Source organism: Mizuhopecten yessoensis, unplaced genomic scaffold (assembly GCF_002113885.1).
Source record: "Mizuhopecten yessoensis strain PY_sf001 unplaced genomic scaffold, ASM211388v2 scaffold4033, whole genome shotgun sequence".
NCBI classification, from domain to species: Eukaryota; Metazoa; Mollusca; class Bivalvia; order Pectinida; family Pectinidae; genus Mizuhopecten; species Mizuhopecten yessoensis.
The window spans coordinates 1041232-1065628 of NW_018405342.1; the positions used below are offsets into that span (position 1 = coordinate 1041232).

General features: G+C 34.4%; 1 protein-coding gene across 1 annotated transcript; it reads right to left on the bottom strand.

Moving 5' to 3' along the window:
- Positions 1-1517: 1517 nt before the first annotated feature.
- LOC110448425 (homeobox protein DBX1-A-like) lies at positions 1518-20607 on the bottom strand. The gene is made up of 4 exons (XM_021494651.1): positions 19862-20607; positions 17603-17794; positions 7969-8168; positions 1518-4673 (listed from the first exon to the last, which is right to left on the bottom strand). Exons 1-4 carry the CDS (start codon positions 20172-20174, stop codon positions 4383-4385), a joined length of 996 nt encoding a protein of 331 aa, XP_021350326.1. The 5' UTR covers positions 20175-20607; the 3' UTR covers positions 1518-4382.
- Positions 20608-24397: the final 3790 nt, after the last annotated feature.

Consider the following 24397-nt stretch of genomic DNA (forward strand, 5'->3'; position numbering starts at 1 on the left):
ATAGGTATCATTGCGTTATGGTGTAACATTGGTTTATATGAAAAACGTCATTGTGTATTATTGTAAATATAATTTTGGAATGATAAAGTTGGAATCTAGTCACAATATTTCATTAAGTCTTCTCAAAAATTATACCCAGTTTAACTTATTTTTACAAATGAATACATAAAGCGATACAAAATGGCTGGCGTGCAATGTGACAAGAGCTAGAAATGTAGTTTCATCATCAGTTGCTCAATTCGGTTCCAGAAGCTTCCATATACATGTACAATGTACGTATTTTTCAGTTTTTATTTTCTATCACCAGAAGATTGTTTGTTGTTTTAACCCATAATACCTCTACCTCTGGTTCACCTATTCCCCAAAGAATTTCGCCACGTGGAATTTCAATAATTCTTAGGGGGTGAAATATCATCTTAATTAGCTACTTCAATAACAAAGATATGTGGTTTCTTCCCTGAAGTACATTGGGATATAAAAGGAACTTTGTGGACACGCTTACCTTTTTGATCAGATTTGTCAACAACTCTGAGGTTAGCTTCCCCATAACGTTTTACGATTCAAAGGATACTAACGCTATGTTTGTTTATCATTTCATTGACTTTAAACGCCATTTAAAATACTCCGATAAACTTTAAATGTATTGCTTTTTATGTCTGTAAACGAGTTTCGACAAATACTTTAGATAAGTATTGATATAAGGTGTAGACTAGAACAATTCACCGTCAGCTGGCTCTACTTTTACAGGACACTGAGCTTGTGGCCGGAGGGAAACCTGCAAAAGCCACCTCAGCTTTGTGAGGTAAACAGATTGACAACAATCACCATGTATACCTCCGCTCGCCGCTGTGTTAAGCACTACGATTGTAAAACAACATTTTAGCACAAAATGTAATAGCACAAACGAAGAGGTTTTGTGCGTCTGCTCCTCTGTTTCACAAAAGTTTAGACAATTTTGAATTCCATCTTTTTGGCCCCTAGCATTACTGATGAGATGAGTCCTAGAAGGACAAAACAGCTGTATGATGCAGTGTAATTCATTTTTGGCATACTCCATCTACATGTATCACCACATGTTAAAGGTACAATCGCCGGTGTTTGTGTTACCTTCATATTTTTATCAAGTTTCATATATTCAGTTCCTCATAGCAATGTGTATGAGCTAAATAAACAGATCGACACAGTGAATTTAAAGCTTCAAATAATTACAAGTGGTTCGAATTTTGAAATGAAAAACAAATTAAATAATGTTTTCAGTAGAAACCGAAATATATATACAGTGTACTATATTTATCTTTGAAATATACATATACAAAATATAATGTAATATATGTATGGATATATGGATATTCTCGCGCTCATTTACTCCACACGAAAATCGCAAGTATTTCCATACCGCAAATATTTTAACAATTACAGTCTTTGTCAATATCCCAATAATGTATCAAGTCATAAACTGATTCGTTTCCCTTGTAATATTTTTCTTATCGAATAAAAACAAAAACAAATCGTTGATTTAATAAGGATTTAATGGTCTCTCTTACGTCACAATGCTGATTACTAAATCGGGGCTCGACGCTCGAACAATAACATATACAAAACATGTATAACGACGAAATGTAATAGTTTACTTTACATTTTCATTCTTCAGCAAATAAATAGCATACATGTATAAGTAGTTCTGGGGAAAATCAATTATATCAATGATGATGTATGTGTTAAATGCTTTCTGCCTTCCTAAGTAGGACTTCATGAATCGTTTTGGCCCGGACAAGGACAGTACCTGATATCAGGTTCATGGACATAATGCACCATCAATATTCATACGTATCAAATTCTTATACATTATGTAATGACAAAAAATTGGTAAGAAATAAACGTAATGGAATATTCTGACAAGCTAATCCTAACTATAATCTTCTGCAAAATAACATTCGCCCACTAACCTAACGTTCGTTTGATAAATATCATGACAGACAACCATTTATTATATACTATAAATTGAACTCGTAAATGAATAACCCCAGATATGCATCATATAAATAAATCACAATTTTAACTATCATATATGTAATTTTTAAACAGCACTTTCTGAAGATTTGTTATAATTCTCTCTCAAATACTGCAAAAGTGGAAATTGTCGCGTTGGCGAACTATTCGCGGTTTGTCCCTCTAAACAGCTCGCAGAATGAAAATGAATAACGGACTATATAGATATTTTATAGATATTTATATATATCTATAACCTATATAGTATCAACATATATATTCGTGAAAATATTTTCGAGATAATTTTCCAACGCGATAAAAACGCGATCACTACTACCATCGCGACAATTTAATTTCCACTTGTCCAGTACGAATATGTTTATACGGAGCAGAGATTTCATCCTAGGGAGCCTTTTGTTTTTAATGGTAATATGTATATGGTAAGGATTACAACATAATATTATATTTAATACATATATCATTGATGATGTTATTGTGTTGTCCAAAAAGATTAATTTCATATTTCGATTAATTGCCCCACACTGATGCTGAAGCAGCCTGTGTTATTTTAATAGGACGACGCATAGCTTTGTATAGTAGGATGAATTATTTTTATAACCTGATAGAGTCGTTGAAATAACGTAAAGTACATTGGCAACAGATGGCTCGTTGTGATAGAAATATCACAATTAAATTGAATTAACAGCAATAAAACACAAATAATGATATTGATCTTTGCCCAGTGACGCATATATGTATACATACAGCTTAATTAGAATTATCGACAAAAGTGTTTATTTCTAAATCAATATTAATATATATGAACGTGGATTTATTCAATTCATGAAAAAAAATGAAAATATATTTAAACTGATAAATACCTGGTTTAAACATGAACTAGAACTATTAATCTAAACAAAATAATTGCTGTTCTAAAATTACTTGTTATCAGGTAATGCTGCAGACCTTACATGAGTTATGTTTGGCTTTTTGGCAGACAATTAAAATATATATGAATATATTTCACTGTGTATATTACATTTTGTAATTTCTACGTTTAATGGGTGATACTTTCACCGGTATATTATGAATTAAACTGAAATGACTTGTTGTATTTTGTTTATAGTTATATTACTGTTTAATGAAGGTGTGCCGGTACATACAATGTAAATACATTTTAGTTGTAGGGGTGTCACAATACGCCAGGAGTATATCACGATATATTGCAATACAGTAGGAATGTATTGTGATACGTATCCCGATACATTGTCAGAGAAAAATGGTGCTCTATTTGAAAATAAGTTTTTGTCAATTGTTATCAAACTGAAACATATATCAAATGGATCACACAGATTTTACTAACAATAAATTATGAAATTTCATCAGATTCCAATCACAATACCCTGTTAATGGTTATTGGCATATCTGTTAGAATGGGAAATATTTTGAAAAGTAAAAACACCTTGCACATGCGTAAAATTCAACTTTTAAAAATATTACTGTTTGGCAAAATTTTATTTCTATATTGCGTTACATGTACGATACGATATGTCTTTGTATTGCGATATATCGTTTTTTCCGGAATATTTGTGTCAGCCTTGGTAAATGGTAAGTATCAAACACCGGTATACGTATCATGCGATTAGGTACGATTAATACTAATATTACCAGGGAATACGTGATATATATATCACGCGTGACCTTTTGTCTATTCAGCCAAGTTTTATGATATTGCAATATGTAACGTGAGTTGTGTATGGAGCTCACCATGGTAGAAGTAACACGAATGGTATGGGGAAAAGTCTAATGTTGATTTGACTGTAGTGTGAAGACAAATGTGTCCGTTGTTCTGATATATAGTATACGTGTGTGTCATAATTAGATATTTAAATATATACAAAATCATAAATATCTCCTAGTTTCGTATCTTGATTTATGATATATTTCCATATTTCAAATCCAATGCGTTACAGCGATCTTGCTATACGACCGGTATGCCTGAAGAAGTCAAATAGATACATCAATACTTTATACATTTATCATACAGGTATATATTAATCGGACTAGCAATATGTGTAACGATGTTATATCGGATATCATGACGATGTTAAACCTGGCATCATTATGCTGTAACATCTGATCATGACATCATGACGATGTAACATCTGACATCAAACGATATTTCGTCTGACATAAATACGATGTAACATCTGACATCAAACGATATTTCGTCTGAAATAAATACGACGTAACATCTGACATCATGACGATGTTATATCAGACATCGTTACAATGTTAAAATCTGACACCATTAAAATGGTACAACTGACATCATTGCAATGCAGTTACAGTTACACTTGTCGTCACATTGTATACGGAACACGCACCAGTCGTTATGACACGTCTATTAAACCATCGTCGTCGTCAGACGAATCTACCACATCGCTCCCGTCCTCTCTCTTCGGAATGTCTGATGATAAGTCCAAAGCACTGTTATTATCGGTATTCAACGACTCGTTCATTAGTTCATCGTCGTCGTCGTCTTTTGACGGTTGGTCGAACTGAGAGTCTGTCTCATCGTCCTTAGTAGGAAGTGTCGAGTCACGTGATCCACCGGACGACAAAAGTTCTCTTTCCTTGGAGTTCCTCCATTTCATTCGTCTGTTTTGAAACCATATTTTCACCTGAAATATCAATAAAATCGTAGTTTACTTGTAATTAAGACAATAAATTAATTAATTAATAAATTAATTAATAAATATGTATAAATAAACTATACTGACAGCAATATGTGTTGACACGAATTATCATAAAGTACGTTACATAAAAGGGTATCTCAAAGGTTATGATAATACGTAATACGTAAATGATTGTGGATGATAATATGGTAGAAACTTTTATAACATGGATGTGATATAAAAGTATGCGGATGATATTTGTGTATTCAATTGTATATGGTAAATGTTGTATAGAACAGTACATTGTAATATAAATGGTATATTCAGTAGTGTCTTTTGATTATGTTACTTAAAATTATTGAATAATATATATCATTGACAAATTTCAGCGAAATACAATTATATTAATAATGTGTTCGACGGTGAATATTGTATCGTCATCTGTGGATGCGTGTAAAAGCATGTATCAGCCAATCAGATTCCGGGAATTTGTAAGTTATATTTTATGGTTATTCAATGGTGTATTTTAATTACAGTAATCGTCTTTCAATACTTATACAATGTATGATTGATGAACTAGTATTCAAGGGAGTATACAAATGATAGTTTCGCCATGCGATAGTGTATAGTAATCTCTAAAAATACGAAGTGAAGAAACGCCAATATTGAATGTATTAAGTTGTTTCAGAAAGCCAAACGGTAAACAACTAATTACATGTTAAAAGTGTTTTTGATACTATACCTAAGTGGTGAATCGAAAAGTATATCATTTTATGCCATTTATATATTCAACAGTTTTAAGTATAGCTGTACATGTATTCAATAGTGTATTTTGGTGATACATTGACTTGTAGGTGTTAGTATTGTTTTAATACTGTACGTGTATATCAATAGATTCAAAAATGTTTTTTTTTCTGAATGTCATGCGTAAATATTACGATATTAATGCGAAAATCGTTAATTTTCCGTAACCACGAGATGTCCTCCTATTTTATCGTGTTCCGATATGATGCAACGATAGAACAGCTTCGTAACAAAATATTTACATTCGTAGGCAAATAGTTACAAGACTACAAATGTAACGTTTGGCTGTGTATTGACCCAGTATCAAATCGTGAACACGCTGTAATCAAAATCGATCATTCTCCACATAAACACTACACATTTTCTAAGAAATCAAATAATACACGGGATGTTTTATGAAATGGATGTGAAATATATCAGAGAGAAAACGGTGTCCCTCGACACATGCTATTGAACTGTCTCTGTTTAACAGTCATATCGACGAATATATCGCCGCTTAAGATGAACAAAGTCGTCGCATTGATAATAGAATAGAGTCTCCATTACCGGGCGATTTTCATTATCCAAGTATTTAATTTGCTTTCTTATTACTCGCTATCTCTTTTCGCACGTCAGCCACAGCTGTTCACTGACTGAGGACGGGTTGCCCCGCAAGATATATTCACCATCGATTTCTGTTCTCCTTCCCTTACGAATTCACCGTTTGGTTAAATTGTTCTAATCAAACTCCCGCAAATGACATCTGAATGTATAAGCCCGTCTCGAGTCGCACAAGGAAATGCGCCAAACTGCGAAACAATATTTGCAAGAGCATTCGATCGAAAAGAAGAATTATTCTATTTAACTTAAAGGCACTTATAGGGCAATATCTAACATCTGTAGTTGACACTGTATTACATGCGTACCGAAGGCACGGCGCCAAAATGGGTATTAATTAACAGTTTTGATTTCATAAACCTCTCAGCGACTCTAACTGGAAGTGACATAAATGTTATTGCTTATTGTGGTTGTAACAAGCGCATTCCGTCCTACGGGGGCACCAGAAACAATCTCGGATTTGGTGGAAAGTAGCAACTTGAAGTGTGAAAGTCTAACGGTAGCTTACAGGAATATTTTACTATAAGACTCAGAACAAAAAATAAAGAAAACGTGTGGAAGAGAAATCGATTAAAATACAATATTCCTTCTCAACTATTGGAGTTATTTTTAATGAAGATGGTGATGATTTTTTTTTTTTTTTTTAATAATAACAAAACTATTTATGTAATTATTGGCATGTCGCAGTGCCTCAATATGGCAGGCAATTCGATTCAATTCTTTGCAAATATTTTAAGTCGTTTTATAAAAATTCACAATAAATAGTATTGAAATAAAAGTTGGTCTATAAGCGTCAATAAACATTACAATCTCGTGGCTGAATATCGCAATCAGAGGGAATGCTATGATATTATTGACTTATACAATCTATTAGACAAAATGTTTTGTTTCCTCTGAAGTGAGTTGATAAGCATTATTAACTATTTTTAAAACAATCTAAATTATTGTATGGCATTTTATAAAAACAAAGTGGATCACCTCAAATGCCTTTAGTGTTTTGGCTAGTAGAACACGATTTTATGTAACAAGTTTGATATACAGTAAAATGTTGTTACACTTCCACTATTTTTCCATAACAAAACTTGGAGTTATAAAGGGTATTGGCGATAACCTGAGGGAACGGTATAAAGGAATTCTTCAATAAAAGGGGAAAAAAACGTTGAAATATATTGGTGGTAAGCGAGGTGGCAAATGGGACGAGGACCATTATGTTGAGGTTTTAATGCTTGTTTATTGGAATATTCTTGTTATCTCTTTACGCTGACATTTGATGAAGCTGCAAGATATACATATTTTATATCATATGGGATCTGATGCCGTCGAAGCAAAAGACAGAACACCTCTTAATGTTAATTATATAACAAATGAAGCTTGTCAGCATGCATTGAGTGTTTATTGCTAAAGAATTGATGAGTTTTGTTTTTTGTTACTTTCTTTTTGTTTTTTTAAATTACAGAAAAAGTAGAAAATTTATATGCATATATATATATGAACTGTATATTAAAAATGTGCTTTTAGTTAAAATTACGGTATACAACATCAGTGATGGTCTCATTCAAAAATGTATAAGTGACGGTCTTAACCAGAATGTTAATTATACTACCTGAGTGTACATGTACGTTAGTGACGGTCTTAACCAGAATGTTGTTATACTTCCTGAGTGTACATGTACGTTAGTGACGCGGTCACAATCAAAATGTATGCTGTGTGGTTGCACATCGTACAAGTTGTTTTACGTTTTCATTTCTACTTATTTTTGCTTCTATTGTCTCGCAAAAAAAAAAAAAAATCTGCTATTTGACAATGTGAATTCGTCTTGTGGAAATGGGCCATTTGAGGATTACTTTAATGCAAATTAGTTGGATTGTTATTTCCTGTTTGTTTCCAATAGAATTGTTACCTGTGAATCTTTAAGTCCAAGTTTTGCCGCTAACTTTTTCCTGTCGGGTTTGCTGATATACTTCTGTTTCTGGAACATTTTCTCCAGTCCCTTCCTCTGCATGTCTGAGAACACAGCTCTCCGTAACATTCCTCTCCGTGGTTTCCCTCGCATGTTTGTCAGAAAAGAAAAGGCGTTGGGCACCGGAAGGAGTGGAGGAGCTACAAAAACAATAATATTTGAGGTTAATAAAAGAATTTTGTAGTGACTATCCATTGTCATGTACACATGTATTAGAGTGTTATCATATGACTTTGATACATTGTATATGAATTATAATTAAAATGTTTGCGTTGGGTCTTGAGTTCTCGGAAGGTTTGCAGGTTATAAAAAGACAATTTCTGCAGAAAATGGAGCCTCACAATGGTCAATAAGTGCAATCTCACTGAAATACCATTACCCGGACACTGTAATATGACTTTCCACCTGATAAGTTCATACAACGGGCTTTCTTTAGAAACATGGCCGTAAGCAAAATTAGATCAAAGTAAAGAGATAGAGGCATTTGTGGACTTTTGTCAAAGAAAAGGACACAAATGAAAAACACTGATCTTGTAGGGGTTCATTTTATGATGTTTTTTTTTTTTTTTAATTGATTTTTGTTTACTTATATATTGATAATTTTAGAATTTAACGATTTAACTATATATATAATCTCATATCATTTGCTTTAATCAAAGTTGTATCATGTAATTATTATACACTTTTGAAACAAAACAGATGTAAGTTGCAACGTATTGTAAGCTATAGTCATGGTGTTGCTGTTGAAATAAATCTTAAAAATTCGCTGATAGTACGCCAGCCAAACATGTTTAGAATATTATTCATTTATTTATTTTTTAATATTGTATTTTCAGCCCAGATGATTTGAGTAATTTCGGCCCATGGATTAATATAATCTCATAATATAGACGCTTAAATCTAAACGATAAATGCTGAATATTACATTGAATATGTACAAAGAAATAAAAAAGAATACTCAATACAGTGTACCTCAAAACATGTATAGAAATGGAGTTTCTACAATTTATGCTGATAAAACGATCACATGTATTAGGTTTACAGTGACTTCGGGGACATATGTGAGCACGGCAGTGACATAATTAATTAAATGTACTTATCCTCTATGCATATTCTCAGGTTATCGATGGACTAGATAGCATTAAAGATAATGTGAATCTGCTTGATTACAATAAAAATAATTCACACATGAAACACAATAGCGTATGTTGAAATTCGCTGCAGAATATCTGAAAACAAATCAAAACAATTCAACGTTATATATTAAGCTGTTAATTACTGCAACTACGAAAAATATCGATTAAACTAAAACAAAAACAACATCAATTTTTTATCTCTGTTCTGTGTATGTGTTGCAACCTCAACCACAACATCGGCGTCAGTAAGAAATGAATGCCTTTCGTTACATAAGAATGTCTTCGCGATCACTGTGTCATTACCAAAAACTGTGAATAAGTGTTGGAAACTTGCATGACTATATCTTTAACTCTTTCACCCCTATGTAACTTCAGTAGACTCTACAATGCATTGATATGGATGAGTCTATTATGGTCTACAGTGGTGAAAGGGTTAAAAAAAACTCTTCTGAAAAGAAAACCATACATTGCGGGACTTGTATGACAAATAATGATGAAAATAGAATATGATCAACAGCAGTGTCCTGAGTGTTACAAATCAGTGGTGCTGGGTGAGATTCGAACTCTGGACCTCAGATTGTTACTGTAAACTATCGCTCTGACCTATAACGATTTCTGGTCAATGTAAGTGTCCTGGCCCATCTTTTTCTACAGTTACATCTGAACGGAAGTTAATGGGAGGTTTGTCGGTCAGGGCGACAGAATAACAATCTGAGGTTCTGTTTTCAAATCCCGGTCTAGTCTCGCTGAGCTTTGTACTCTCAGAACACTGCTGTTGGTTTTGTTAAGTATATTTCACGTTTGTTCTCTTTCAAAACATTCCTGCAAAGAATGGGTTTCTTTTCAAACAATGATTCATCAAAGCTATAGTTATGCTGGAAAACCCGTGTCTAATACATTATGCATGGTTACAATTTTGGCAGAAGAACGAGAATCCTTAAATTAACAAAGCAGAATTAAAGCCAAATGTGTCGATGCTTTTGACAAGTTCTTACCACAAATACACCTGCATGTAATTTTGTTTGTTAATTAACATTAACAAAGCGTGTATATGTTGATACACATGTCTTCTGGCTTCTCAATGAATATTCATAAAGATGAACTTAACACACACTTAGGTGATTGTACTTTTACAATTTGTGATAGATGAAATATGGCAAAAATAAATTATACTGCATCATAAAGCTGTTATTCTGTATCTCGTTCACGTAATCCAGTGTTGTAGACACCGGAAGTATGCCAAATCTTTGTGTGAAATGATGGTTGGTGTTTTTTTATCAAAACAAACGTCGATACGAAATGTACTATATAATCATCACCAAATGTGAGATATGCAAGCACATGAAAGATAACCTAACTGATACAAATAAATGCATAATGGATTCTTTTAGCATATTCAATCTTGTGAAAAATACGTGCATAGCCATGTGTTTGATGGCCACCATGATTTTTCTTTTGGGTAGCGGCACGGTTCATAATATACACATTTTACGTATTGATAATTTCAAATTAACTAGTACTCTTATAAGTTTGAAAGTCATGGAATTATAAGGTTTCATCCACCTCCCCTCCTGTTTCAAAAGTCATTTAGGTCGATTTAGATTTCAACCCTTGTTTTGTCCCAAGCATCACCTCTCCATAGAAGGACGAAACACTTGTATGGTGTAGTGTAGTTCATGTTGGGCATACTTTATCTATCATCAGATTTTAAAGGAGCGATCACATACGTGTGTCTAAAGTTTATCTTTTTACATCACATGGAAACTGCATATTAAATGTTTCTTTGGGCAACATCAGGCACAAATTCTTATCCCACAGGTAGGTGCATGTAGGTAAAGTTTGTAAAACACATCAACGCAATCTCAATGTACATTGTACTATTAGTACGGCTTGACCACATGGTGTTGATGATATAGACCATTGTTAATACAGTTAAAACTGGTCATATTTGATTACAACTCTAAATTGAATGTGTCCGTCTTGCATTTATCTTTCAGCATCACATGGAAACTGCATATTAAAAAATCTATTTTATTTAAACAACAGGAAAAAATAGTTCTAATTCCACACTAGTACACGTAGGTAGGTACAGTTTTCAGCACATCATCACAATTATAATCAATATGGCTAACCCATGTGGCGTTATATCACATAGAGCGTTATTAACGCTGTTACAACGAGACATATCGGATTACAACTGAAAAAAACGGTATGTGGTGAAATCAATGTCAGCCATTTAGTGACTCGACACTTTCATAAAGATGCAATTTTATACTACTAAGCATAGAAATGTCTATGGTTAATGAGAGGTGAACATCTGTAAGTCAGGCGATGAATATGTCATTATAGTTTTATTCCAGACAGTGCACGGTGTCCATTTTAGCAGTTCAGTATCATTAAGGTGTAAATAAATTACAGTTGACGTTGCTGGTATTGTCGTATCGTTTTGAAAAGTCTCGTATTTACCAGATGAATAATATTTAATTAGCAGAAGCACGTGAAAAGTACACGTGACTATGACAGCTCCTGTGCATATTTTTGTTGGTTGGTTGGTTGAAGGGTTTTGCGCCTACATGGATCTGCCCTTACAGGTTTCATCTCTTATATATTGTTGTATTTCCTGCGGTTTTTATACTTCTCCGTATGTTCTGCACTAGATACTGGACAGGTTCGTCGGATGCTTTCCGAAAATGCAAATCGGGTAAATGTCGCAGGTATGTTAATTGAATCAACACCAATAAAACACACACAGAAATACTATCTGTAACGCTATTATTAATTTTAATGGCTTTGATCGGTTAATCTCGTGCAAAGCATCATTAGAGTGTATTAACTGTAGTAATTGGGTCAGCAATGTATTAATGATTTATTAATCCGTGTTTGATTGTTAAATTATTTTGAATTCAATTGGTTTGACATGAAATCAAACATCTGCAATACTTTCAAAATAAATACGTCTTACTGAAATGTTTCTGAGAAAAAAAAAGAAAAAAAAAAAAAAATGGAAAAAAAAAAAAAAAAAAAAAAAAAAAAGTATATACCACCACCGCGATATATTGCCCCCATATCTCCAGAGAAATCATTTCGTCATAAAGAAAGTTAATGATAACATACCTCGAGAAAAACGCTTAAAAAATCTCAAGAAAAAAGAGTAAAATGGTCCTTGAATTAGTTGCCGGTAAACGAAGTGGCAAATGGAACGAATAGCATTATAACGATGTTTAACTTGCATTTTACTCAGCTAAGCACATATACGTGTCTTGCGCTGTCGAGTCATGTGTTGTCATAGAAGACAATACTCGAAATATGGGAACAAGACCCGAAAGTATGAGAAGAAGATCCGTTGGTTTCAATTAGGGAATGTGTTCCTTTCTATGAATTATTTGATTAAGACTCAAAATCGTCACAAATGATGTACTATTGAGTACAACTTACACTGCTATAGATACAATGTACTCGTGAAGATAGAAGATTATTGAATGTCACAACGGTAAGCCACTGCAAATGTCAATTAAGGATTCATGATATATATTGTCAGTCAGTGAGTTGGCAAATGAAGCGATGGGGCATCAAATCGTGGTCTTACTATAGTATACTTTGTTTTTCAGTTCCTTCAAAACAGGATATATAAGTTAAAATTGTAGAGACCTTAAGCTTCCCAACAGTGTTAAAGGTCTTTTTCAAAACTCGAATATATTAACAGAAACTAGAAAATGAAATTAACTGTGTACGCAATACTGATTTACGTCGAAACCACCCATATTAAGGTCATCAGATTTGAATGTTTGTTGTTGAGGTGGTTTGAAAATCTATGTTGGCTTTCTTAGTGTTCTAAGATCGCATAGTTAAGGCGTCTGATATTCTGCTTCCACTAGCCCTCCACCACTGGGTCGCTGGTTCGAGACCTACGTGAGGCAGTCACCAGGTGTACTGGTCGGAGGTCGGTGGTTTTTCTCCGGTAATTCCGGCTTTCCTCCACCACCAAAACCTGACACGCCTTTAAATGACCCTAGCTGTTAATCGGAGGTAAATCACAAACAAAGCAAAATCTAATGATAGCCATTGAAGATATTAGAGTGCCTGTCTTCCATGTGCTTCAGCTTATTGAACGATGTTATAGTTTAAGAACTGATGCATTTTATACATTAAATGTTATTCATTAGGAAGAAAATTGATGAAAAAGCAAGTTTCACTCAATTAACAATATTTTTGCATCAACACTGCTCTATGTAACGTCCATCTAGTTTTTTTTGAAAAGGTGGAAATCTCTCTTCTTCAGAAATGAAACCAAAATGGACGTTGCTTATGTTATCATTGACATTAGCCCTTGAAGAAGGTCATGAGGCCTAAAAATTAACACTGTAAGTGACATTTTTATTCATAATGCATTATATTCACACAGCTGCATGAATACCCTACAAACGTCTAGCCGACACTACACATATATGTTGCGGTGTGCACTACAAACTGAAATATTTTCGCACTAAAATGTTTTATAAGAGCTACTTAGCAAAGTAGTGATTCACAAATGACTCAATTAGCCTGTAATACGTACAGGTGGACAATAACGTGAACCGAAAGTCAAAGGAACTTACAAGTGGGTGTGTCTACCATAAGCTTTATACGTGTGTAAACAAGGCAGGAAGACACGCCCCCTGTTTGAAGTGTAACCGCCACGCGCGTGATTACAGAGCCCGTGGGTGAAGGGGACACTTTAAAGAGTGATTTGCATTAATGGGGGTGTAAGGGAAAGAGGTAAAATAAGGTAAATAGAGATATAGATACTCTATGTATTCCCATCTTTAGATAAATGGGTCTCAATCTGAATCATCACAAAACATTTTAACGATGCTCGAGTAAATACCCGGCGTTTAAGTTCCAGGACAAGTGTTAAACGATCAACACCTGTGGTCTTCACCAGAGTTGTAAACAATCGGACCTACTCTTAACACGACTATTGTCTGACTTTTCCAACATACCATTATGCATTAATTTCAGTCACGTAGATAACAGTCAAAATGTCTAATGGTAAGGCATATATAGAAAAAATTATTGCGCATGGGCAAGGAATAAAAATAAATGTGTGTTGTACAGACGTGTGTTAGAGAGAGGAAGTAAATGTAACATTGTGTACACGTGTGTGAGAGAGTGAAACTAAATGTATAATTGTGTACACGTGTGTGAGAGAGCGAAACTAAAAGTAACATTGTGTACACGTGTGTGAGAGAGCGAAACTAAAAGTAACATTGTGTACACGTGTGTGAGAGAGCGAAACTAAAAGAAGTAGTATTGTGTACACGTGTGTGAGAGAGTGAAACTAAATGTAGCATTGTGTACACGTGTGTGAGAGAGCGAACTAAAAGTAACATTGTGTACACGTGTGTGAGAGAGCGAAACTAAAAGTAACATTGTGTACACGTGTGTGAGAGAGCGAAACTAAATGTAGTATTGTGTACACGTGTGTGTGAGAGCGAAACTAAATGTAACATTGTGTACACGTGTGAGAGAGCGAAACTAAATGTAACATTGTGTACACGTGTGTGTGAGAGTAAAAGTAAATGTGATTTTGTGTGCACGTGTGTGTGAGAGTAAACGTAAATGTGACTTTGTGTACACATGTGGGCGAGAGAAATAAAGTAAATGTGAGATTATTTACACGTGTTTGTGTGTGAGAGAGAGCAAAAGTAAATGTGAGATTGTGTATACATGTTTGTGTGTAAGAGAGAGCAAAAGTAAATGTGAGATTATATACACGTGTTTGTGTGTGAGAATGAGCAAAAGTAAATTTGACACTGTGTACACGTGTTTGTGTGTGTGTGAGAGAGAGAGACAGCAAAAGTAAATGTGAGATTGTGTACACGTGTTTGTGTGTGAGAGAGAGAGAAATAGCAAAAGCAAATGTGAGATTGTGTACACGTGTTTGTGTGTGAGAGAGCAAAAGTAAATATGAAATTTTGTACAGAGAGAGAGCAAAGGTAAATGGGCCATTTCACATGTGTTAGATAAAGTGAAGATAAAATGATTTATCAAAACATTACATAGCTTTACAGTTGTTTCTGGCGGCGGTTCAGACATCATGTAACAAAGATTTACAATTGTGTATGAACTTTGATCGGTACAGATGGTACACACTATTCATCTCAATGTTTTATATGTATTGATAAATGACGTATGTAGGAAAGAAATCACTTTATTGTGACAGTTGTTGATTGCAAATATTGCATTACTACTAACTGTAAATATAATCAGCTTTGGTGTGAAAGTGTGGCACAGGCATGTAGTAGAGAAATTTCTTGTCTATATATTCATAATGATTGGGAAATAAAATGTTCTTTGAAATTTGCCGCTATCGGAAGTGTCACTCTTGACATAACTCGCCCTCAGAAGCTCCTTGTTAGCTTTCTCCGAAACTAATGTGGTGCGTTGTCATAGCAACAGCGACCAGTCACTCACGTCATAAATCGTCATATCCATAATACGGATATATAGATAAATTTTTAAAAAAGTGATGTTAATAAGATCTTTTGAGCAACATGTACACTCTTGAAGACCGTTCAGAAAATGGACTAGAGAGATGCTTGACTGAGTAGGTAGGATCATTTGTAACACCGGAGTATAAATATACTGATTGCATAATGTGGTAATCGGTAAGGTAAACATGCCCTAACCTGGAATTAAATACCCAGTAAGATGTTACCAGCTAATTTGCATAATCAAATATACTTTTAGGAAAATAAACTATCAAGCTAGGGCTATGAATTAATTATACGATTATTAATAATTGTTTGTTACCGGCGGAAGTGTTTATTGAATTTTTCATTTAAACATGAAGTCAAATACATCACAAGGGAGTTTAACATGTGCACAGCTGTTGGATTATCAGGGGAGATAACTGAGCTAAAAGCTATTTAAGAAATTATGACGCAAGTTCTCCTGCTACTGAAAGCATGTGGTTCGGTGTTTAACGAGCGTGTACTGGGCGACGTCTATTTAATCCATTGTACACTAAACAATGTGAATGATGGAAATAGAAGAAGTTTATTGTATGTGGAAAATATGTCTATTAAACTATTTCCAACATTTTGTTCGTTGAAACACATAAAATCGAAGCAGGATTTGTAACTTTGAGCATTGCATGCCTTTAATTTTAAAAATAGTTTTATGGGTTTTTTTTCTTCTTCTTCTAAATAGCTATCATTCATTTTGATATCAAATTAAAACGAAAACCGTTATCTCCTGTTGGAGGTCTGGGAAAATATCTCCCTGTCATTTTGAATAACTACTTAAGGAAAATAACATTTTCACAAATGAGTGTTTAGCCCACCATGAACACCTCGACCCTTCCCTAAACGAATCTCCCTCAATAGAAGTTACCTCCCTTTTCTAAGTTGCATTTTTATTTTCAACACTATAAACAGTGACAATCGCACGTCGACGTGTGCGACTCTATTTGTAGCCATTTGCTTGACTCGTTGGTAATTTGAAGACATCATATCTATAATTCGGCAAAACCTAGCCCCATCCATCGGTTTATAATTATGGTTCATGATATCAAAACCACAGCAAAACCTCATGACATGTCAATAATTGTACCGACATAAGAACGATGTAACATGGTGTGGTGGTTTTTTTAATGATACAATATAAACTTAACTCAGTTTACAACAATTACGAAACAACTTTGATCAACTTATATAATCACTCTTGTCGCACACAATACCATGAATTAACACACCTCCTTTAAAGATTTTTTTCTTTATTCCATGCTTAAATTTAGTAACATTTAAAATGTATTATTGTTATATGAGATGTACGTACAGTATCTGCCATAACATTTAAATATATTGAAAAATAATGATCCAACTTTTACATTACACGATTTATAAAATACATCGTAATGGTTTTAAGAGAAATGCGTGACCAAGCATAGGCGATGTATGTAACCCAGCAGAATAAGATTAGGTCATGTCAAATTACGGTTCACCATGGATTATAAGAAGCATTTTTTCTCTATGTGTCAAAACTTTAATTTTGAGTAGAAACATCTGTTTGTATACGTTTTCCTGTGAAGATAACATTTTTCCACTTAAAATTTGAAAAAGAGGGTATTACACCGCAGTGTTAATTAACTCGTCGCCTCGCGTACCCTTGTACCTGTATCACAGGTAAAAATTTGGGACGCTCTGTTGACTTATTGATTTTAATACATATCTAAAACATGATAACGAAGAAAAACATGAATTTGTGAGGCATGCGACACCTGGCAACTAAAGAATGAAATCTGCACCTTTTATTTTTTAATTAATGTTTACTCTTGTCTTATTTGCAAACCTTCGCCCCTCCCTTTTTTCACGCCCCTCCTTCACCACAGCATTGCATTAAATAGCCCATTCTGAACGATGGACAATAGAAGGATGATTCTTATCTCTACAACTCACCGGTAAGGTAGGGATGTCGGAGAAAGCCGGAGAATTGACTGTCGTATACGGACGGGTGGCGCAGGGAACATCCCTGACAACCAAAGTGTTGACCGCCATACCCCGAGCTTTTCGTGCACGTGGAAGGGGGTGTTGAGGACGCAGACCTGGGGTTACTGCTACCCATTCCTGGAGTCAATGGCGTGTTATCACCTGTCAAATTCAAATGAAACAACTGTCAACACCTCTTAGTTACGTCCCTCAAACTTTAAACCAGTATCAATACAAATCAAGTGTGTTGATAATTATTTGATATTCGCGTTTAATGAAATAATATTTTTCGCTCATCCTGAAAAGAAACTTTTTTTTCTTTGATCCGACTGATACTGTAAAAGAAACGTCTGTTTCTAACTTATGTACCTGTGTATGTGTGTGTGATTCTTTTTTAAAACAAAACAGCTTTATTTCATATGAAATGTATCATTTTCTTAATCGAAAATATGATATCCCAGAATCATTCATTTTTTTTCTTTAAAATTTAATATAAATAGAAAGAAAAAATTATGATTGGACAATGATATTGCATGCGTTTAAGAGAAATATTGTTTTAGTATATGATACACTATTTCAGTCATATTCAAGTAGGAAACCTAATACAACAAACCCAATAGGACGGGCCCGTGTTCTGTATATATGATCAGAAAAAAGTGGGAGAAAGGAGAACAAACCACAATTTCATAGGTTTACAATCATTATAACCTGGCAGTTATCATACAGTGTACTGTGTAGAAAACAACTTCAATACACACAATTATTTTTCATGCTATTTTTCAACCTTTGGTACTAAATGAACCGCTGGCTGATGAATTTTAAATATTGATACGTCATAGATGTGAAATTCTAATAAAAATAAATGTAAACGTATACTGTAAATCCCTGTGTCGCTATGAAAATAATATTAACTATGATGGTAATTTTGTATCTAAAGGTCTGATATAGGAAAAGCATCGGATATTGATCTGTCTACGGAAATAGAGATGATGTACTTTGTATCGGCATTGGTCTCCATTTGATAAATAAGAAAGTGTTAGAAATGAAATGGAATTTGAAATTGCAAGAAAAATGGGCCTTTCGAATGTTTCAACATTTCAGTGCAAAACAAATTGAAAAAGACAATGTTCAAAGATTGAAGGGTCACTGTATTTCTTCAGAATATATTGCTTATAACAAACATTGCCATAAAAATGTCATTCTAGATCCAAGGTGAAATAGCGTAAGAGAGAGTTTTATCTGGGACCGATGCTGTGGAAATGGTTGGTCTCAACATTTTATTCCCATCACTGATACTTTTTTGTAAAAGGTACATGCGTCCCATTTAGTAACCGTATCTTCTGCTCATTAGCATGGCTGTGGAATATAGGTACAGCCGTAGTAACATGGCGGTTTTAGTTAACAAAACGAACACTGATAATCATTCCGGGTACTCCCTAACACCGAATGTGTTACAAGTATATCATTATCTGAATGTTCAATAAATGTACAATATTCATATAATTGATTACGAACTTGTCGTGTTTTTGTTCTAAGTCATAAAAAGTGATAACTTGTGACCATACAACTTTAAAGTAACAATATTTCTCTCTGCAAGTTTAACATGTTCGCCTCTCGCTTAGATATAGCTCATTTGGAAAACATACTTGCTAAGGTAAAAAAAAAATCAATTGATTCAAATCGAGTATTTCAGTTGACGCAAACTATTGATGCAAATAGTGTAAATTTCAATATAATTGTCAATTAATATACATAGCGTAGATTTCAGTTGATATCGAAAGTGTAAGTGTCAACTGATGCAAACAATTTAGTTGTCAATATAAAAATATTTAATAATTAAATTTGTAAACAGATAATGTAGCTGTCAACAGATTGTGTTGTAATTGGTACTGGTACTGTCATAGTTGTCAAATTATACACTTGTTGTAGTTGTCAATTTATACAGGTATTGTAGTTGTCAAGTTATACAGGTATTGTAGTTGTCAAGTTATACAGGTAGTGTTGTTGTCAATCTATACAGGTAGTGTAGTAGTCAATATATACAGGTAGTGTAGTTGTCAATTATAACATCTAGTGTGATGTTCTATCATAGTGGTAAATATGCTATTTGTTATTGTTTGTGTGTTTTTTTTTATCTTAATTGATTTCATGTTAACAGGTTAATTACATCATAAAACGCTAAAAAAAAACATTTTTCGTAAACTTAAAATTTCAATTAACAACACTTACTGATTTTTGACGTCTGCTCACTTCCGGATCCAAGTATAGCGTTCACGCCGAACTTAAGATACGGGGTCGGGTTTTGACCACCGATTGACGAGGGTGCAATGTGTTCGTCCTGACTCTGTCCTGTCCCAGGGTGGGGAACCATTCCCGTACTCCCCGGACCGTTTCTTGATAACAGGGCATGACTTCTGTCTCTTAAAAGGTTCTCCACAAGAAACGAGGCTGAAGCAGCAGTAGCATTGGGCTGTCCTGCTAAATGTGCCGTCCGAAAAAATGTGTGGTAGAGAGGCGACGGGCTTATCAAATTAGGAAACATCTTAATAATCTGATGAGTTCAACTTGTAGTATCGCACAGCTTTCAATCCTCGTGATATGTATCAGTTTATCAACAGCCTATAGCACTTCACTGTGTAATAATATTTTTTCAGTCAAAATAATTAAATTATGACTTCGGATATGTTTCTGTTGATATCCCAATAATCCCAGTGAGTTAAATGTCCAGTGGGTAATTAATTACCTTTGATTGTCAGTCCCGTTGTTAAACAATACGTAATAAATGTCTGCAGCCTGATCCATCGTCTTGATAAGATAAATGCAACCGTATAGCGTTCTAGAGAAGATATAAATCTTATCACATCAAATAACCATCAGCTCCCTTTAAGGAAATTATTGAAAGTGTTGACTTTTGGGACACGAGACACAATTATAACCGATCATGAATATAATAGCTATCTTTCTGTCCATTTAGAGCTGTATATTCTGTATCGGAAATAATGCGATAAAGGATACGTCACATGACTAAATTAGCCAATTGAATATCAATAAATAGGCAAAGGGATTAGGAAAGAAATCGATAGCCACGGTACAGCGGCCAGAGAGCTGTCAATTACTGATTCCCTGGGATCGCTCTTCGCCCGCCCTCATATAGGCCCCGCCCACCATAGGTGGAAGACACGCCCACTTTTAGTCAAGCTGGCGGTAATGTATGTGACAGACCGACCGCATAGAGCTATAATTGGGATTTCAAACACACTATGATCGATGATCGATGATCGTTAAGGGGATAATAGAGGTTTTAATGCTGCTAATCACAGTAACGAAAAGGTTAAACTGACAGTAAACACACACAATTTCACTAACATTAAGTTTGTTACGGTCCAACCTAATTGAGAGAAGAAAAAAATGCAATTTTACACCTAATGTATATTATTGCTTTTAAATATTTGTAGCAAAGATGACCGATTTCAATACACAAAGTTAAAAAATCTGTTTAATAATGAGAGAACGAATGCAACTCGAGCTAACACATTGTAAATAAAGTAGTACGAATATAGCAGAGCCTGATTATGCATAATTAGCGTAGCTCACTATTCCAGGATATTATTGGAAATGTAAAAAATATGGTACACGTACTTTTGAATTCTGAAATATTTCACGATAATTCATTTTACACAAAAGTATGTCTGAGGTAAATAACAACATACTTGAAACTTATAATCGAGTATAGTTGTACAAATATTAAGAAATGGCGATATATTTTTTATTTATTTTTATTAAACGTACATGAAATGTTGATTGATTGGTTGCTTGGTGCGACCTGTTAGGTGGTTACTTTTAATACCATAAAGATAATAAATCTAAATATTGCTTTTAATTTATGTAAAAAATGTAATCGTTGTATTGGAACTCCAGTACTGCAATACCTTATGTTACACTTGATTTGAAATTAAGTGAAAAAAATCAACAAATAAAAAACACTTCAAGTTTGTAATAGACTATTGTTGTACCAATTGTAAAAAGCTAAATATAATTATTGATTAATTGATGTGACCGGTTAGGTAAGTTACTTCTAGCCGAAAAGATAATATCTTTTGTTATTTCTTTAATTTGTTTAGCATGAAGCTGTGACTGAGATATTTTGCGCATTAACTATCTTACCATTGTTGAGTCAATATCGCACGCAGTCACATACTCTTAACATTGAATCTGGACGTTATAATAGGGTTTTGAGAGGTCAAAAATGTATGGCATATATTCAGCTTGTAATAAAAAATTATATTGAGGATGAAAAAAAAATTATAATTGATCGTCCTGAATTCTGAACTATGAAGCACATATATTAGAAAGGGGTCATGCCGATGTGTATGAGTTAATCGAATTGTTGTCATGTAAAAGTGTTAAAACATTAAGTAGGTTGGGTGCTTATTTACGGTATGCCAGTACCAAAAGGAAAACCCTCGTGTAGTGATATTGGTAAAGTATGCTAAACCTGTTGTCTCACCCTTTAGCTACAGACATGATAAGATACCGCTTTTAATTTTTGGACTTCCAAAGGTGGTCTCTTAGTACAGGTTTGACTGTATAGTCTCTTAGTACAGGTTTTACTGTATAATTCTACAGAGCTCTGTATAGTCTGTTAGTGCAGGTTTGACTGTATAGGTTGTTAGTACAGGTTTTACTGTATAATTCTACAGAGCTCTGTATAGTCTGTTAGTTCAGGTTTGACTGTATAGACTGTTAGTTCAGGTTTGACTGTATAGCCTCTTAGTACAGGATTGACTGTATGGTCTGTTGGTACAGGTTTGACTGTAAGGTCTGTTAGTACGGGTTTGACTGTATGGTCGGTTAGTACAGGTTTGACTTTATGGTCTGTTAGTACAAGTTTGACTGTATAGTCTATTAGTACAGGTTTGACTGCAGAGTCTGTTAGTACAGGTCTGACTGTATAGTCTGTTTGTACAGGTTTGACGGTATAGTCTGTTAGTACGGGTTTGACTGTATGGTCGGTTAGTACAGGTTTGACCGTATAGGCTGTTAGTACAGGTTTTACTGTATAATTCTACAGAGCTAATAGTCTGTTAGTACAAGTTTGACTGTATAGTCTATTAGTACAGGTTTGACTTTATGGTCTGTTAGTACAAGTTTGACTGTATAGTCTCGTAGTACAGGTTTGACTGCATAGTCTGTTAGTACAGGGTTGGCTGTATAGTCTGTTAGTGCAGGTTTGACTGTATAGCCTCTTAGTACAGGATTGACTGTATGGTCTGTGAGTACAGGTTTGACTGTGTGGTCTGTTAGTACAGGATTGACTGTATGGTCTGTGAGTACAGGTTTGACTGTACTAACAGACTATGCAGTCAAACCTGTACTAACCGACTATACAGTCAAACCTATACTAACAGTCTATACAGTCAAACCTGTGCTAGGAGACTATACAGTCAAAACTGTATTAAGAGACTATACAGTCAAACCCGTACTAAGAGACTATACGGTCAAACCTGTACTAAGGGACTATACAGTCAAACCCGTACTAACAGACTATACAATCAAACCTGTACTAACAGATCATACAGTCAAACCTGTATTAACAGACTATACAGTCTAACCTGTACTAACAGACCACACAGTCAAACCTGTACTCACAGACCATACAGTCAAACCGGTACTAACAGTCCATACAGTCAAACCTGTCCTAAGAGACTATACAGTCAAGCCTGTACTAAGAGACTATCCCGTCAAACCTGTACTAAGATACCACCTTTGGAAGTCCAAAAATTAAAAGCGGAATCTTATCATGTCTGTAGCTAAAGGGTGAGACAACAGGTTTAGCATACTTTACCAATATCACTACACGAGGGTTTTCCTTTTGGTACTGGCATACCGTAAATCCTAAACACTGCTAGAAACTACACACACAAACCTAAACACTGCTAGTACAGGTTTGACTGGATAGTCTTTTAGTACAGGTTTGACAGTATAGTCTTTTAGTACAGGTTTGACTTTATGGTCTGTTAGTACAAGTTTGACTGTATAGTCTATTAGTACAGGTTTGACTTTATGGTCTGTTAGTACAAGTTTGACTGTATAGTCTATTAGTACAGGTTTGACTTTATGGTCTGTTAGTACAAGTTTGACTGTATAGTCTTTTAGTACAGGTTTGACAGTATAATCTCTTAGTACAGGTTTAACTGTATGGTCTGTTAGCACAGGTTTGACTGTATAGACTCTTAGTACAGGTTTGACGGTATAGTCTGTTAGTACGGGTTTGACTGTATAGTCTCTTAGTACAGGTTTGACTGTATAGTCTCTTAATACAGGTTTGACTGTATAATTCTACAGAGCTAATATTAACTTGACACACGACTCGAAATTTGAATTCTTTCAGCTTGTTTCTTGTTTCTCAGATTCAAATTCTTTATCAACTTCAAGTTTTTAAGCTGATCGGTATAGATATGATAATTAAATGCAGGGGCAGACACTGCAATGATGCAGAGGAGAATCAATGCAGTAGTCCTTGGGTGTCAAACAATTTACAGACACATTGTAAAACTAACATTGCTACCTTGTCAATCTTGTAGGTGTTGTACATAAGCTACATAAACCTCATATATTATATCAATAAACCACAAATCAAATGTAATCATTATTATATGTGTTGTGTACTCATAGTTTTATCACGTGATCAACCTACCAAAACACTTAACCCTACCTGTGACAGCGTGATATTAGTACGACGAATTAGTCACGTGACGCGCCCCC